This window comes from Schistocerca cancellata, chromosome 2 (assembly GCF_023864275.1).
Source record: "Schistocerca cancellata isolate TAMUIC-IGC-003103 chromosome 2, iqSchCanc2.1, whole genome shotgun sequence".
Taxonomy (NCBI): Eukaryota; Metazoa; Arthropoda; class Insecta; order Orthoptera; family Acrididae; genus Schistocerca; species Schistocerca cancellata.
The window spans coordinates 397,285,932-397,303,229 of NC_064627.1; the positions used below are offsets into that span (position 1 = coordinate 397,285,932).

The 17,298-nt window shown below is 37.0% G+C and overlaps 1 protein-coding gene across 1 annotated transcript in view; it reads right to left on the reverse strand.

Moving 5' to 3' along the window:
* LOC126161823 (nucleoprotein TPR-like) overlaps nt 1–17,298 on the reverse strand; it is a 302,767-nt gene that overhangs the window by 197,817 nt on the left and 87,652 nt on the right. Inside the window, exon 6 of the mRNA XM_049917927.1 lies at nt 9,256–13,049. Within this exon, the coding sequence (XP_049773884.1) occupies nt 9,256–13,049 (3,794 nt within the window). The remainder of the gene's footprint in view (nt 1–9,255; nt 13,050–17,298) is intronic.

Below are 17,298 nucleotides of genomic sequence, written 5' to 3' on the forward strand. Positions count from 1 at the left end.
AACTGCTTAGGAACTGATGATCCTGCAAAAAGAACACGCCACACTGCATGTTAATTCGGAACATACCAGAGAAGAACTGCACAGCTGCTGCTACTGGAGCCATACTGTGCTTGTGCATAACAGCTAACCAACATCGCCCCTTTCCATGCTCCACTGTCAATCACTGTATTACTCAGATCCAAGTGAAAAACCTTACATATTACAAACACTTTACTTCATTATTTAGCAACTGGCTAGATTCACCACCTTGAGTATTTTATACGTACATAATCATAGCTATGCTTACAGTAAGTTACATTAAACACATTAATGTGGGGAACAAGCAACAAGCTAATGGCATCCCTAATAAGTTTCGCACAACTGTAGTAGGTATGGCAAAACTTCCAGATGTGAAGTCCATATTAAAATGGAAAAACAGGAATTGTTATGCTTGTTTCATCTTCCATGATCATAATACAACCTTCTTTCAGCAGTCAAACAAACCCCAAACTAGCAGATATTGAAATAAGTGATGGCAGAATAGAAGAACAACTAAAATTTTTCAATAGTGGAAATGTTTTGTGTCTGTCCAAGCGAAAAATTGCTGAGATTCTACAGATATTATGTGAAACAACCCCTTCTAACAATAGTTTATCCTAGGTCACTGGAACAATTAAGTGTACAAAGCAATTGGAGAAAGTAATTTCCATTTTCAAGGTGGTTCTTCAGTGTGATGCAAGTACTTATGGGTCGATGTTGCAGATCTCAGTCAATGTGGCCTACAAAAACAGTACGTGCTTCACTTCATTATTTGTGTGTGGTCGATCACCTTACTGCTACCAATATGTTTGGCCTTGATGCCTTTATATCTTTGGGTTTTCTATTTCTGATGAAGTCAGGGTCGAGTCACTCGCAGTCCCTATCCAGGAACTGGATAATCTCTGCACTGTGTTTGCATTTCTATTTCAGCCAGATTTGGGATGTGCATCAGATTTTCAGGTACACGTTAACTCTTCGGCCAGATGTTATGCAAAAAGCATCAGACCAATTCCAGTTACCTACGTGATGTTGTTAAGTAGGAACTAGATCATATTCAGGCTGCTGGGGTTACTGAGCTGATTAAATCTAGTGCTTGGGCCACTCCCCTAGTCGTCATCATCAGATAGATAGCCTACGGTTCTCTCCGACTTGGTGCAGATTTCAAGGCTAGAACCAATGCTCAATTGCAGGCAGGAACTTATCCTATCCCCCAGCCCAAAGACCCTTTCACCAAACTTGCTGGAGGGGAATTCTACTCCAACATTGACCTCCTGTGCTTACCTCTTGTTACCCTTAGGTGAGGAATTATAGAACCTCATTATCATTAATACACCTTTTGGTTTGTACAAGTTCAAGCAGCTCCCATTTGGCACTACCTCAGCCCCCATAAGCATCCAAAGAAGCCAGAAATATAGTATTTGGAGCACTGGCTCACCAAAGAGGGAACCAGGCCAACTGATCAGAATGCATCCACAATAGACTCCTTACCACGCCCGACAAATTTCCCTGAATTACAAGTGTTTTTGGGCAAAATAAACTATTATTGCAAGTTCTTATTCAGTTATGTAAAGAAGAGTGTGACATTGAAATTCCCGTGTATCAGTGTCCATAGCGCTCTGTTACAGGAGCTGAAACAAAATAGTGTACACCATTCATAAAGTACAGTATCATAACAGGAATTTGTATTCTGCATTTGAAAGGGAAGAATTTCTGCATCAATCAGTGCTGAGTTGATGGAAGTATATGACAATACACCACCATATGACCCTGTGGTTAGGTAGCGCAGTTGCTTCCAGAGTGCCCATAGCATTAACCACTGCACAACAAAACTAATGCCAGATTGAGAAGGAGGAACTGACGATAAAGTTTACCACGGAAAAAATTTTATGTCTATGTATTTGGAATTCAGTTTTCCCTGATTACGCATTAAAAGCCATTGATGGCATTATTGAGGCCACACTCCAGTCTAGGAGTTTCTGTGGCATAGCATTCCAATTCCAATGTGTTGTCATATCTGCCCGCTGGCTCGAACCCTGATTTCAGCTAACAGGAGGTCCTCTGCTTCCACATCAATACCTAGTAGCAACTTATGTTGTACGGTTTGTCCATTAAAACTGCTCATGTTGCCACCACCACAAACTGGGAACCCATCCTGTGGCAGTCCCTCCTCTACACGACTCATGAATGGCCAATTTACCTCACCTGCCAGTTGGCAAATGTTTTCAGCTCCTGGAAACATACTTTTCACAAACTCCCACTTGATGATTGTGTAATTCTTTGGACAGTGAGATAGGTGCACATCAGGTGGTCACCCCACCAGACTTGCACCAACAGGCATTAAGCTTGCTGCACAAGAGACACTGGAGAATGTCCCAAATGAAGACACTGACTCGCCGACAGTGTACTGTCCTCATAATCTTTCAAAACCTGTCTGTCATTATAGGCAGTGTTTCTTCTTCTGGGATGAGGAACGTGCCCCCAAAAGTTGTAAAATTATTTCTGTCTCAGACTGTATATTACAATGTTTGCTTAAAAAATTCAGTTAATGGATGCATAACATTTTTACATGTTTTCTACGTTTTAAATCTAAGTTGAACAAATATGTAATGAAAGCTAAGTGTTTAATGTAGTTGGTGTAAAGCATAACCGAGACCCCACATATGTCTAGACACATGTGATAAACAACCTAAACATACACTAAAACTGGACAGCAGAATAAATTCTTAACAGTCTAGAATAGAAACAAGACAGTTCTCATGAACATAGTTTGACACGTTCCTATAGAATTTTGTAATTACTTCTCTACATACAGAGTGGTTTTGACAAAAAATTCATGCTATCAGTTCTAGCACAGTAAATGGCATATTCTATATCCAACTAATGGATTTGAAGCCGTATATGAAGGAAATGAGAGGTAGTTATGAAGTTTTTACTAACTCCTAAATCAATCAAGATGTGACTATGACAATTGGTGACAATTTAGTCATTCTCTACCTATTCATCATTCAATGTCACACACTTTCCCTTAAGATGGATGATTAGGCAGACGTGATGGTAGTAGGAATCTGCATTTTGGCTGTTCACGAAATGTCCTACTTCAAAAATGAGTCTGTTTTCATTTTAGAAACGCCTATAGTGCAATGTTTTCTTCATCTGAGGAAAGAGGAAGAAGTCACTGGATATACAGTCAGGAGAATACCAGAGACGAGACAAAGTTTGATAGCCCAAAGAAGCAGCATATGTGACTACATCCTGTGCAGAGTGATGGGATTGTCATGGAGACGTACACCCACTTGGACAATTGCCCACGAGATTCTGTACTGACAGTATCCTGTAACCTTGCCATGTGATTCCGTTACTGTGCGACTGTAACAGTTTGCCCCACGTGAGCATAATCTATTAGACCATGCCTTGCTAACCCTAAAACACAACAAGCATCATCACTCTTATCACCCTGCCCAATGAGATGTTGAGACTTAATCACCCCCCCTTTTTGTGGTGATGACCCCACATTACTACTGCTTGCTTTGCCCCGTTTTCCCTGGATCATAATGATACAAACAGCATTCGTCTATGGATATTAGGTGGGTAAAGAAGTCATCTGGATTTGCCTGACACAGCCACAAAATTTCTGTTGCTGCCTCAGTTTGGCAGCCTTTCTGAATGGGTAAGAACAGTTGCAGAAATCCAGTGGGCAGTGACCATTGTCACGTTGAAAACATTGTGCCAGATGTTAAAAACTGCTCCATAGCAGTTTCACTTTTTCCACTATCATCTCGATTGGACAAACTGATCTTCAAGTAACAGGCCTCCGCTTCCCATGCGATTCTCGGGTTTTTCCATCAGGTGGGCAGCAATTCGTTTGTTTGGATTTATTTCACCACCCTGGAAGCAACTGTGCTACCTAACCACAGGGTCATATGGTGGTGTATTGTTGTCATATACTTCCACCAACTCAGCACTGATTGATGTAGAAATCTTCCCCTTTAAATGCAGAAAACAAATTCCTGTTATGATACTCTACTTTACAAATGGAGTGCACTGTTTCAGCTCCTCTAACAGTGTGCTATGGACACTGACACGTGTGAATTTCAATGTATGCTAGGACTGCAGACCACAAACAAAAAATTAATTACACAACTTTATTTTTTCAAGTTGATAAAAAGGCTGTATGATTATCCCTGTTAGAGGTACAGATCTACTGTATAAGGTGGTTGTGTCTTTCAGAGTTTACTGCAAATCATTCTGTCATTTAAAGGTAAATGTAGTCTCAACAAGCCAGATCTGGTCTAAGTTGTGCATACACATAAGGTATGACTGATTATTAAGGAGTACTGGAAGGGTATCCTACAAACTGTTGACAGATGTTGGCCAGCTATACTATAGTCCACATATCATGGCGTTGGACTTGTTCTTTTCTGCAGCTCGGTAAGGACACAACATACAAGAAAGAAAGAAAGAAAGAGAGAGAGAGAGAGAGAGAGAGAGAGAGAGAGAGAGAGAGAGGAGTTTGTCAATTCTATTTTTGCACTCTTCAGCAACAGTTTACATATGTCTGTATTATGGGGCAGGGCCTAAACCACAGCAGAGATGAAAAAGGCAGCATAATTTATTGTGGAAAATATATTAAGCAAACACATGCAAATTAAATACTTGTTGCCAATACCACACAATATTTCTGATCACATTGGCAGTGTAACACCAGCAAGGGCTAAACATGTGGTTAAGTAAAATCACAGACAATCATTTTTAGAAATGAGTAAAAAGTGTGTGTTGCAAATTCCAGGAGAGGGCAAGGCTGACTTCACCTCCTGAAAATGGTGTGGTCAACGATTTCTTGGGTACTAAAGAGATTTTTCTTACCGATTATTTTGCAACTACATCAGTTAGAAGAAAATACGTACACCCTGTCACAAAATGTGACTTAGTACTGGAAATCTGGGGAATCTGAAACGCGAATTGCTGGAGGATCCATGCTATTCACCCTATCTGGCACCTTCTAACATGTCCCCACTTCAACATTATAGATAAATATGCAGCTGCAAAACCAGAGTCAAATTTTGAGGGATTGCGAAAGCCATAGGTACATTTCAGATGTCCCACAACTACACTAACAGAATGCTATCACTGGAAAAGCAATACTCAATTTGCTTTGCATTAAAATGAGACGAAGCAAAAAAAGTATTTTAGATTTTAAAAAACGATCTGTCACTGCTGATCAATAACGTGTCCTCATGTACTACCATGAAGCCCTTAAAGAATTCTGTAAATGAAAAAGATAATATCAGAATGCACTGATCCTGATCATGGACCCTGCCACGATGGGGCCTGCATGCCTCAGCAATGCAGACAGCTGTACAACTACATTGGAAGGATATCTGCAGAGAGACCAAACTCACATATGGTTCTTCAAGATGGGCAGCAGTGTTTCCAGTAGTTGCTGTAGGGCAACAATCTGGATGACTGACTGACCAACCTGGGCATGTAACATTAGCCAGTATGACCTTGCTGTGCTGGCAATGTCAACAGCCGAAAGTTAGGGAAAACTAGCAGCCGTTGTTTTTCCCCCAAGGGCATGCAACTCAACAATATGGATTTTGATGCTGACATCCACTTGGGTAAGATATTTCGGAAGTAATGTAGTCCACAAATCAGATCTCCAGCTGGGGCCTACTCAGGAGGAGATTGACATCACAGAAAACAAGACTGATTTTCTATGGGTCAGCATGGAATGTTCGATCCTTTAATTGGGTATGTAGGTTAGAGAATTTAAAAAAGGAAATGGATAGGGTGAAATTAAATGTAGTGTGAATTAGTGAATTGAGATGACAGAAAGATGAAGACTTTTTATCAGATGAGTGCAGGATTATCAACTCAAAATCAAAGAGAGAGAATGCAGGAGAAGATTTAATAATGAATAAGAAAATGCTGGTGAGCTGCTACGAACAACATAGTCAAGACAGAAGCAAAGCCAAACACAGTGGTATAAGTTTATATGCCTATTAACTCCACAGATGACAAACAGACTGAAATAATATATGATGAGGTAAAAGAAATTATACAGATTCTTATGGGACACATAAATGTAACTATGATGAGAGACTGTAATTTAACAGTAAGAAAAGGAAGAGAAGGAAACTAAGAGGAGAACATACACTGTGGGAATGGACAGAAAGCAGCAGCCACCTGGAAGAATTTTGCGCAGAACATATTTTATTAATGCTAAACTTTGGTTTAAAAATCATGAAAGAAAATCGTATCCATGGAAGTGACGTGGAGGCACTGGAAGGTTTTAGTCAGATCATATAATTGTAAGACAGGGTTCAAAACCCAGTTTTAAACTGCAAAGAATTTACAGGGGCACATGTAGGTAAGATCAGTTCCGGTTCTGGAGAAATGTGAGAACCCACGAGGCAATACTGGTACTATTACTTGTCTCAGAAGATAGACTGATGATTCAGTGCTTTAATGCACCTGTAGATACAGAAAAAGCTTATGGTTGTTAAAGTGGGCAAGGAAAGACTTTCAAGAGACTAGATAGGATAAATTGAAAGAACCAATGGTTGTTGTAAATTTCAGAGTGCTAACAGGGGAAAGGAATACACTACGAGGTCAATGGATAACTTTGAGAAATGAAATAGTGAAATCAACAGGGGATCAAATGGGCAAAAAGAGAAGGCTCCAGCAAAAATCGTTGAAAAATACATCAGATATTGAATTTAACTGAAAAAAGAAGGAAACACAAAAATGCTGCATATAAAGCAGGACAAAGGGAATACAAATGACTAAAAGATGAGATTAACAGTAAGTGCAAAATGAAAATGTAGGAATAACTAAAAGAAAAACACAAAGTTACATGATCACACATGGCTATGGAAAAAGATAGATGTTGCAGATAGGAAAATTACAGATATTTTGAGAAAAGAGAATGGGCAGTATGAATATCATAAGCTTAGAGTAGAAGACAGTACTAAACAAAGGAGGGAAAGTTGGAAGGTAAAAGGAATAGATAGAAACGCTATACAAAGAAAAGAAATTTGAAGACAAAATTATGAAAAGGAAGGAGGAAGTACATAAAGATACGCTGGGAAATAAGACACTGCACAAAGAATATGGATGAGCACTGACAGTCAGTAGATGAAACAGGGCACTTCGAGTAGATGGTATTGCTTCAGAATTATTGAGGTCCTTGGGGGAACAGACAAATCTATTTATGCAAGATATACGAGACAGGCAAAATGCCCTCAGGCTTCAAGGAGAAAGTAATAAGCCCAATCCTAAAGAAGACTGGTGTTGACACATGTCAGTACTATCAAACCATCAATTTAAAAAGTTAAGAGTTGCAAAACACTAACACAAATTATTTACAAAAGAATGAAAAATGTGGTAGAAACTGACCTCAGGTAAGATCAATTCCGGTTCTGGAGAAATGTGAGAACCCACGAGGCAATACTGGTACTATTACTTGTCTCAGAAGATACACTGATCATTCGGTACTTTAATGCACTTGTAGATACAGAAAAAGCTTATGACAATGTTGACTGGATTTTCAGTCTTTACAGTTCTTAAGTTATCCTGGTAATTATAGTGAGAAAAAGGTTATTTAAAACTTGGACTGAAATATTTGCAGTTATAATACTTGAAGGATATTAAAGGGAAACAGTAGCTGAGAAGGGAGTGAGGCAGTGTTGTAGCATATTCCTGTTATAATTAAACCTGTACAATGAGCAAGCTGTACAGGAAACCAAAAAGAAATTTGGAAAGGGCAGCAAAAGGGAAATACTGAAAAGGAATTGAAGTTCAGGGAGAAGAAATAAAAGCTTTGGGGTTTATCAATTACATAATTCTGTCAGAGAGACAAAGGGCTTAGACGAGCAGCTGAACAAAAATGGTATAGGTTGAAGTGAGGTTGTAAGACGAGCTATTTCATTATAATATTGACAGTGTGATATTCTCTTTACATTCAATGAAGGGGTATGGATTGTTCAGGTGGTGCCGGATTTTAAACATTATCACAAAATACTGTTGATAAATATGAAGATAGTATAGGAAAACAACAATAATTTTCTTGGTGGTTGACATGAATGCCTGAAATTTTACACACACTACAGCGAACATCACTCATAATATTTTATGAAGGCACAACCCATTTCTATTTTCCAAGCATCAGCAGACGCAATCACAGACAAAAACTGACTAGTGGAGGCCACAATGTTCGGACCACGGATTTATGTCGAGCTTTCTACATTTTTAAGAGTCTATTAGGACAACGTAATGTGCAAACAGTAAGGTGTACTACTTAGGTAATTTCGAGAAAATTGCAAGAGAAGTTTTCCGCATCAATGATGTACCGGAGCATTGTTGCTCTGAGCATGAACTGGTTGTGGTTGGGTGGTTAGCGTCCAAGCTCCACAATCATTGGATCACTGGATCGATTCCCATTTCTTTCTTTAATTTATATTTTTTCCAACACTAATAAAAGTGTAAAAAGTTTAAGGTAAACCAATGATCCAAGCATCGTGGCCTCCCCTTGTGAGGAAAATGTTTGTTCTAAGAATCACAGAATCTCTTATATGACAGAAAAAGTTTAATGATTGGCAAAATGGGACTTTCAAGAATTTGAAGAAGTCACCCAGCATGCCAGGTTCAAGAATACAAGAGTAGGGTGTTAATTAACAATAAAATCTGATGGTTTCCTGATCTTGACATTCCTGATCCAATGTCTTAGTGATTCACTGACAAAATTCCTGCATAGTCTTATTTTCTCCAACACTTTTCTTTCTCATCAGCAGGTAGCATCTCTTGGCTTTAGAAGCTTTAATCTGTCTCTCATTTTCCCTGTATGCCTGCACCAGAGTCACTTAATAAGTAGAAATTTATCTTACGTTTCTGATTGTAGCTTTTATTTTTAAATTATTTTTCCTGGCAATACTAAGTATGTCAAAAAAAATCTAGCTGCCTGTACGTTACTATTACCTGAACGTACAGGAGAATGTAGCCTATATATAAATGACAAATTACAACAATTACTGGTGTTGCCTGGCCAAATCAAAAAATACTATATGTAAATAGCTTTACACCTGTAGATGTGCAAATGTATTCTTAAATTTAAATGAGGCTCTGGCATTAATTATCTCTCCACCTCTTTGTACCAGAGTTCCAGTTATTTACTCAACATTGTTACATCATGACATACAGAAATAACAAATTAGTAAAAATAAAACAGACTTTTCTTACCTCTAGTAATTTTGTTTTTTGTTTTAATTCTTCAGTCTGGCATTTAAATCTATTGTCTGCTTCATTTAGCTCTCTCTCCATATGCTGCATTTTCTGTATGGCAATGTCATGCATCTCTCTTACAGAATTCAGTTCTGAAGCTGCAGAATTTTTAAGGGCACTAATTTCAGCAGAAAGTGCAACACACTCTTTGGACTTATTGTCACACTTTTCTGTAGACAAATTTAGGTCTTTCTGAAGATCTTCAATTGTTTTATGGGATGTATTTAACTGGTTTTCCAATGATAGAACTTCTTCCTGTTTTGTGACAAATTGCATTTTTAGGCTGTTGTACTCATCTTGAATTTTATTCATTTCATCCAACAATGCTGAATTTTTCTTTTCTAAAGCATTTGTTATTTCCTTAACTTCTTCAGCCTCTTTGGTTTTTGCCATCAGCCTTTCAGTAGTATTTCTTAATTCATCTTGCACTTTCTTTAATTCTATCATTACTTCATCACTTTGACTTATGACTTGCATGAGCTGAGCTTTGGTGCTATCAGTATCATTAGACTGCTCCTCTATTAATTTCTTGTACATGGAACACTCAGTCTGCACATCCCTCAAGTTATTCTGTAAACCAGATATGCAGCTTTCAGACTGGGATTTTAGATCGACAAATGACTGTTTTAAAGAAATCAGTTCCTCATTGTTTGTTTCTACTAAGTTTTTAAAATGAGACGCATTTGATTCGAACTGATCACGCTCCTGTCTTATTAATTTCAAATCATCACGCAGTTTAGATACTTCATTCTTTGATGTTTCACACTGCTGCACCAACTTCTCAATAACTGAAGTTCTCTCACCAAGCTGGTTATGTAGCTTCCTTATAATGGCCATTACTGCCTCTTTACTATGCAATGAGTTTTCTTCCATGCCATCTGACAAAAATCCTTCTTCTTTCATTGCACTCAGAACATCCTCACATTCAAAATGTCTTTCTTGCAAAGCACAGATTTCAGATTTGTGTTTTTCTTCAATGTTTTCCAGTCGTTCCTTCAGAAGATTCAGTTCTCTTTCTTTGTCTTTAGAGACATCCTGAATAAATAATAGTTCACTACGCAGCTTTTCATATTCCTTTGACTTAGAATCCAAAGTTGCTTTCAAATTTTGCAGCTCCAGTACCTCTTCAGAATTTTGTTCCAAAACATTTTTCTTTTCTGAAAGTTCCTTCCGTAAATTGGCTAAACTTTCACTGTTATACTGAAAAGAAATCTGTGTGCCCAGAAACCGGCTCAGCTCTTCCTCTATATGGCTAATCAATTCAACCTTACTTCTGATATCATCTTGGCAACTTTTTAAGTCTGTTAATAACTTTTCTCCTGACTCTGTTTTTTCCTGCTGACTCATTGCAGTAATAGAAGCAATTTCGTATTTGAGATTACTGATTTCTTGAGCTTGTTGTTTCACTGTACAAAATATTTCTATAAATTTCTCTGCTTGTTCCTTTCCTAAAATATCTCCTAGCTTGTCTAATGTTTCATTGTTAAAGTACCGGACTTCTGAAACAGTTTCGGATAAATTATATTGCGGTGGAAAATCAGAGTGAACATTTGAAATTAGTAGTCTAATTCCCTCCTTCAGACTACCATTTTCAGTTTGCAGTTCCTCGCCATGTGCTTCCATATTAGAAATAACTGAATTTAAATGTTCTAACTCTGAGTGTAGCTTCTGTATCTCATCTCTGTACCTGTCACCTTCAACTGATGTTCCATTTTCACTTGAAGAAGCATCAGAATTCTGAATGTGGCCTGAGATACTGCTCTTATTTTCTTGGGAATCTGATTCAGTCACCTCTTTGCTGCCACTGTAATCACTAACGTTTGCTGAAGAGGCACTGTTTCTTGTAACGGAAATTCTTTCGAGGCTCTCACAGAGACTTGTGATTAAATCTGAAAGTGTTGCGCATGTTTTGGGTTCATTTACTTGCACTAATGTATCAGCACTTCCTTGTTCATTTTCTTTGCTATCTGGTACCAATCTTTCCACTTTTAACTTATCTAATAAATGATTATGCACAGCATTATTAAGCATATCCATTGCATTAGCCATTTCTGAATGTAGAGATTCACATTCTGCTCTTACTTGAAGCAACTCATGATTTACTTTTTCCTTTTCTGCTTTTAAACCCGTATTAGCTTCAAGAACAGCTGTTCTGTCTGCATTTACTGACTCTAGTGTTGTTTCCAACTTCTCCTTTTCTGCTTTCAAACAAGAATTCTCTTCTGAAATAACTATCTTTTCAACACTTACCTTTTCCAACAAGTCATTCAGTTTTTGCTTTTCAGATTTTAAGCACACATTGTCCTCAGAGATTAAAATTTTTTCAGCTGTTATCTTCTCCAGCAGTTCTTTTAGTTTTTGCAGTTCAGATTTTAAATAACAGTTATCTTCAATTATTGCAGAATTATCTGCTTCCAAAACATCCAAACGTTCGAGTAGCTTTTTCTTTTCCATATTCAGCTTTGCAATGTCTTTAACAAATGATTCCCGTTCAGCTCCCAGACTCTGGATTAGTTGGTTGAGTTCAGCGTTGTTCTGTTTCACATTTTCTATTCCACTAACAACTCTGTCCTTTTCACTCATTATTGCTTTGAGTTGATCTAATAAGCTTTCATTATCATGTTTCAGCCTTTCTTTCACTTGAAAATATGCATCCTTCTCAGCATTTGTATATTTTAATGTTTCTTTAAGATTATGTACATGGGTTGCAAACTGCTCCTTTTCTTCAAATAAGTTCTGTATCTCTCGAGTCAACTTTTCTATTTCAAGATTGGCATCTTTTACATTATTCCTAGCTTCACTAATACTCTCAATTTCCTTCCGATACTTCTCTTCCAAAATACTTTTCTCTCTCTGCAACTTTTCCTCAAATATATGTTTTTCCTTTCTCAACTTATCCATCAAGGTAGTTTTCTCTTGTTCAAATTTTTTTTCCAACTCTGCAATCCCTGCATTATATTTCTGTTCTAGGCACTGTTTCTCCTCTGCAGCCTTTTCTTGTAGTTGTTTTAGTTGCTCCTCAAGAGCATGTCTCTCTCTCAGAAATTTATCTTCAACAATGTGAAATTCTTCACAAAATTTCTCTTCACACTTTTTAAGTTTCTGCGCAAATTTTTCTTCGCGAAGTTTTAATTCTTGCTTGTAATGTTTCTCACAAGTTAGTAACTGATGTTTGAAATTTTCTGTATATGCCTGTTTCTCTTCAGCAAAGGTTTCTTCCTGATTCTGCAATTTTTGGATGTACCCTTCCTCAACTGTCTTCATTTCCTTAATTTTCTGTTCCTCCATTTCCCTTATAAGTTGCTTATGTTTCTCTTCCAAAGACAATTTTTCGTTTTCAAACTGTTCAGATAATGTTAAGACCTGTTGCTTTGCATGACGTTCCATCTCCTGCTTTTCAGTTAGGAACTGTTCTTTCAATTCATTTAACTTATTTTTCCAAGAAATAATTTCATGTTTCAAAGTATCTTCCATAGATTTCTTTTCTTGTTCAAGTGTTTGTTCAAACACAGACTTCTCTTTTTTAAACTGATCCTGAAGTTCACATATTCTCTCTTCCCAAGAAATTTGCCTTCGTTTGAACTGCTCTTCATATGCCAATTTTTCCTGACTGAATTGATCATGTAACTGTTTCATTTGATCATTTTTCTTTTTATTCTCTTCATTTACCCTATCCAGCTCCTCCTGTAATATTGCCATTTCATTTTCTACAGCCACTATTCTCTGTTTAGCCTTGATGCTTTCAGTCCTCTCTGTAAAAATAAAGGAAAACAAGAATAATAAGTATAAGCTTCAGAATTTTCACTGATGCACACAAATTATTCACTTCATCTAAGGAAAATATAATTCTCTGCTGTTTACAAAAAAATGTATGTACAGCTGACAAAAGTAGCAATAATTGTTTATTCACATAACTTGCTAGTGAGTCTGTCTTATGTTCAGTCATGAGAAATACTTTTAGAAATAGCCACTGTAGGGCAGAGAGCAATCATTGTACAATGGTAAGTAGGATACTGAAAAAGTCACGCGACTGTGAAAAAGTTTCTGATTCTACATGCAAAGATGTTCACAGAAAACATACAACTGCTATACACATATTTTGATCAGTACTTTCAGCAAACAATATTTCCTGCTCATACAAAATTCAACGAATTATGTACTTCTTACATAAAGAAGTAGAAAAATAAAAGATTACAGCACATATCACGAAACACAATTTTCTCTTCAATCTAAACCTTAACAAACAATAGCAATCACAGTCATCTACACAAATGGCAGTATAAAGGATGTTAAAGATGATATCATGTGGATCTTCTTAAGGATCAACAAAAATTTGATTTACGTCTAGTACTTCTTTTATATATTATGCTTCATTAAAAAAAATTAAAGAAAATGTACCGTAAAATAATACTAAAGTCAAAAGCAGTTTCTATACAGCACATCTGTGCTGTTGATGCCAACACAAGTCACAAACCAGCTAGTGTGAGTCTACAAGCATGTTAGCAAAAGAAATCTGTATGTAAGAGATCTGTTCAAAAAATTCCAGAAAATTCATAATTTCACACCAATGGTGTGTTGAGTGAAATGCTGTTGGAATTCCTGCACACACCTGTGTTTAATGTGTAACTGCTGGAGTTTGATTTTTGAATGACTTAGTTATTGTTCACTGCTGCATTGAGTAGAATGTTGTGTCGCACAGTTTGCGAATTTCAAGATGGCAGAGTTAGAAGAGCAATGCGCCTGCCTTAAATTTTGTGTAAAACTCAAGAAAGCCAAATGATGCAGGAAGCCTACAGTGATGAGTGCTTAAGCCATACTTGGTGGTACAAATGGTTCACATGGTTTAAAATGGCCGGGTGAAGTTAAAGATGACACTCGTTCAGGACGCCCTTTGATGTCTACCAAGGAAGGACGTCCTTTGCTATCTACCGAGAACACTCATGTCAGGAACATAAACAAAACTGTGTGTGCCAATCAAAAGTCTGACAGATTGCAACATTTCAATTGGATCATGCCATGCAATCCTGACACAGTATTTTGGAATGCATTGTGTTCTGACAAATTCATCCCATGGCTCACAAGTCAAGACCAGAAAGACTTCTGTGAAGAGCTTTTGGATCACAAAAATGAAAACGAGATCTCACTTAAGAGAATCATAACTGGTGATGAGATGGATCTACAATTATGATGTTGAGATCGAGGTTCGATCATCACGAGTCGGTAAAAATTCTTCAAAACCATAAAGAGCTCATCCCAAAACCAAAAAGAGCACATTATGTCAGGTCAAATGTCAAAGCCATGCTGATAGTTTTCTTTAATTTTGAAGGATTAGCTCATCATGAATTCGTGCTACAGGGACAAATCGTTAATAAATTATACTACCGGAACATGTTGTGACGCCTGTAAGAAACTGTGAGAACGAAGCGGCCTGACATGTGGTGAGACAATTCATGGTGCTTGCAACACGATAATGCATCTGCACATTCATCCCTTTTGGTGCGTGACTATTGTTAAAAAAAAATAAAAATAAAATAAAAATAAATAAATAAAAAACCGAAATCACAGTGCTCCCTCATCCTCTTGCAGACGGCACTTGATGCTTCCAGAAGTGGAAATGGTGTTGGGGGCAGTCTATCAATTGCAGAGGAGAGTATTTCGAAGGACACCATGCACCATAAGTGAAAGGTAAGTGCAGAAAAATTTTGTGGGCAAAGTTCCAGTATATTCTGAACAGACCTCATGTGGATGGTATATGCTGTACAGGGAGACGAGGGTAAAGGTTGACATTACAGTACACTTGCTCATTAAAGCAGAAACACGTGAATATATATATATGTCATAATAGTAGTGTCAAAGTATGGATTAATTATTTCCTTTCATGTTCTAGCAAGAAAAGATCACACTTACAAAATCACAATTGATTCAGTGAGATTTTAGGGGTAAACAGTGTAATTTTTGGCAAATATGAAAGAAAGCTGCTTATCTTTTAAGTGAACAGTCAAAAGCAGAAATGTAAAATTACTAACTTTAAAAAAACCACTGATGACATGGTTTTATTGTTAACACTGTACAAATTCTATACAGGTAACAGTGGGAAAGATGTTGGAACATTTTCCTTGTTGAACACAACTGAATGAACCTGTTAAACAAAAAAAAAATATGAATATAGAATCGCGACAGTGTGTGTTCAAATTAATTAGCACAAAGTTTACAAGGAACATAAGTTTTATTTTTTATGTCCTTAGGTCCCCCCCCCCCCCTGTGTGTGTGTGTGTGTGTGTGTGTGTGTGTGTGTGTGTGTGTGTGTGTGTGTGTGTGTGTGTGTTTTCGTGTGTTAAAATCCTAATTAGCATGTGATTCTGGTTTTGTCTGGGTAGCTGTCACTAAGTAAATGTAGCTCTTTGATTTCAGGAGACCGTTGGCAAAATAGTTAAGTAGAAAGATGCACATTTCACCTGGCTTCTTCTTCTTTTTACTATTTCTTCACAGTATGTATATAATGATGCTTTCTGGTGTCTTAGACTACACACACTAAATGGGAAGTACTAAAACTTTCATGGATGAACATTTTCTGCATAGGTACGCAAGAAAGTTGTAAGCTGCATAAAAATGAATGCAAGTCCTGCTACATCTGTTTTAATTCTGCACATTTCTGATATTAGTTGGATTTTCTTGTATAATTTACAAGCCCTTTTTTTGTAACATTAAATCTGTTACTGCACCACTTTTTGCATTGTCATTTAGTGCAAAAGATTAATTTTTGTTTTTAAATCTCTTAGATTGAGTATATACCTACATGTTGTCTTCCAGGTCTATATTTGTATTTGTCTTGAGATAGTTTGAAAAGTATTCATATTTAATTTCACTTTCCAGTTTCAGACATTCTTCCAAGAGGCATATTATTCATCTGTAAGAGGGTCAATCAGCTTCCAAATACAGAATGGGGATGGAAATATACGGAGCAGTTTTCTCTGAATATGATTCAATATGAGCATCAAGTTATTATTCTCTCTTTCAAAATTCACTTATTATGCGTATTGACTGGCTGGATTCCTTCGGCTTACAGGTTTAACAGGTTTTTAAGACATAAAACTTCTTTACTTCAAATGGTACATAGGCCTAAAAGTGGCTTGCGATGCGTGATCTGATCCCTTAGTGGCAAAGTGTCTCCAGCTACCAGCTACTAATGAGCTGCATGGGTTCAGGGCTTGAAGACTGATTATTATTAAAACAGTTATACATGTACCTTGTTCATTCTTTGACCTTCCACTATAAAGTGTGTGTATGTCCCATCATTTTGATCATCTGTAAACTTCACAGTACACATGTTCATACAGCCACAATCAGGCTCCGACCACTTTCGTTCCATTAAGCTGCCAGTTATTATGATGAACTTTTCTCCTTTTTGCACTGCTTATTTCATTCTGTCATATTTCCATTTCCTTTATTTTCTTAACAATGCTTTCACATTCTGATTCTGACATTATACATAGTAACAGTGTTAACTGATTCTGCACAATATAACAGACACTAATTTATCATTTCAAAACAAAAACCTCTACTCTAAAAACATAGATAAATATGAACACTACAGCGCAAACAATAATACAAAGCACAGAACACTGTTGGGACACTGGATCATTTTGTGGCTACTGAGACAAAAAAGGAAAATATTCCAAGAACACATTCCCCCCCACTCTTCACTCTTCACTACTACGGGCCAACAAAACACATTGGAAAATTGGAAAATTAACTATCTCAGTTTATTTTAATCAAAATGTGGAATTTCTCCCTTATTAATCTCACTGATTCAATTACAGTAAAGAATATTGTTACATTTCATCCTGGATTTTCCACTGTTTGAAAAAAAATATATATATATATACCTTACACAAACCATACAATGATGTTATTTACTGAACTGACACATATCCAAGAACTAGAAACAAGATGAAAATCAATTGATCCACTTTCCATACTATTCTCAATGGAGGAGTCCTC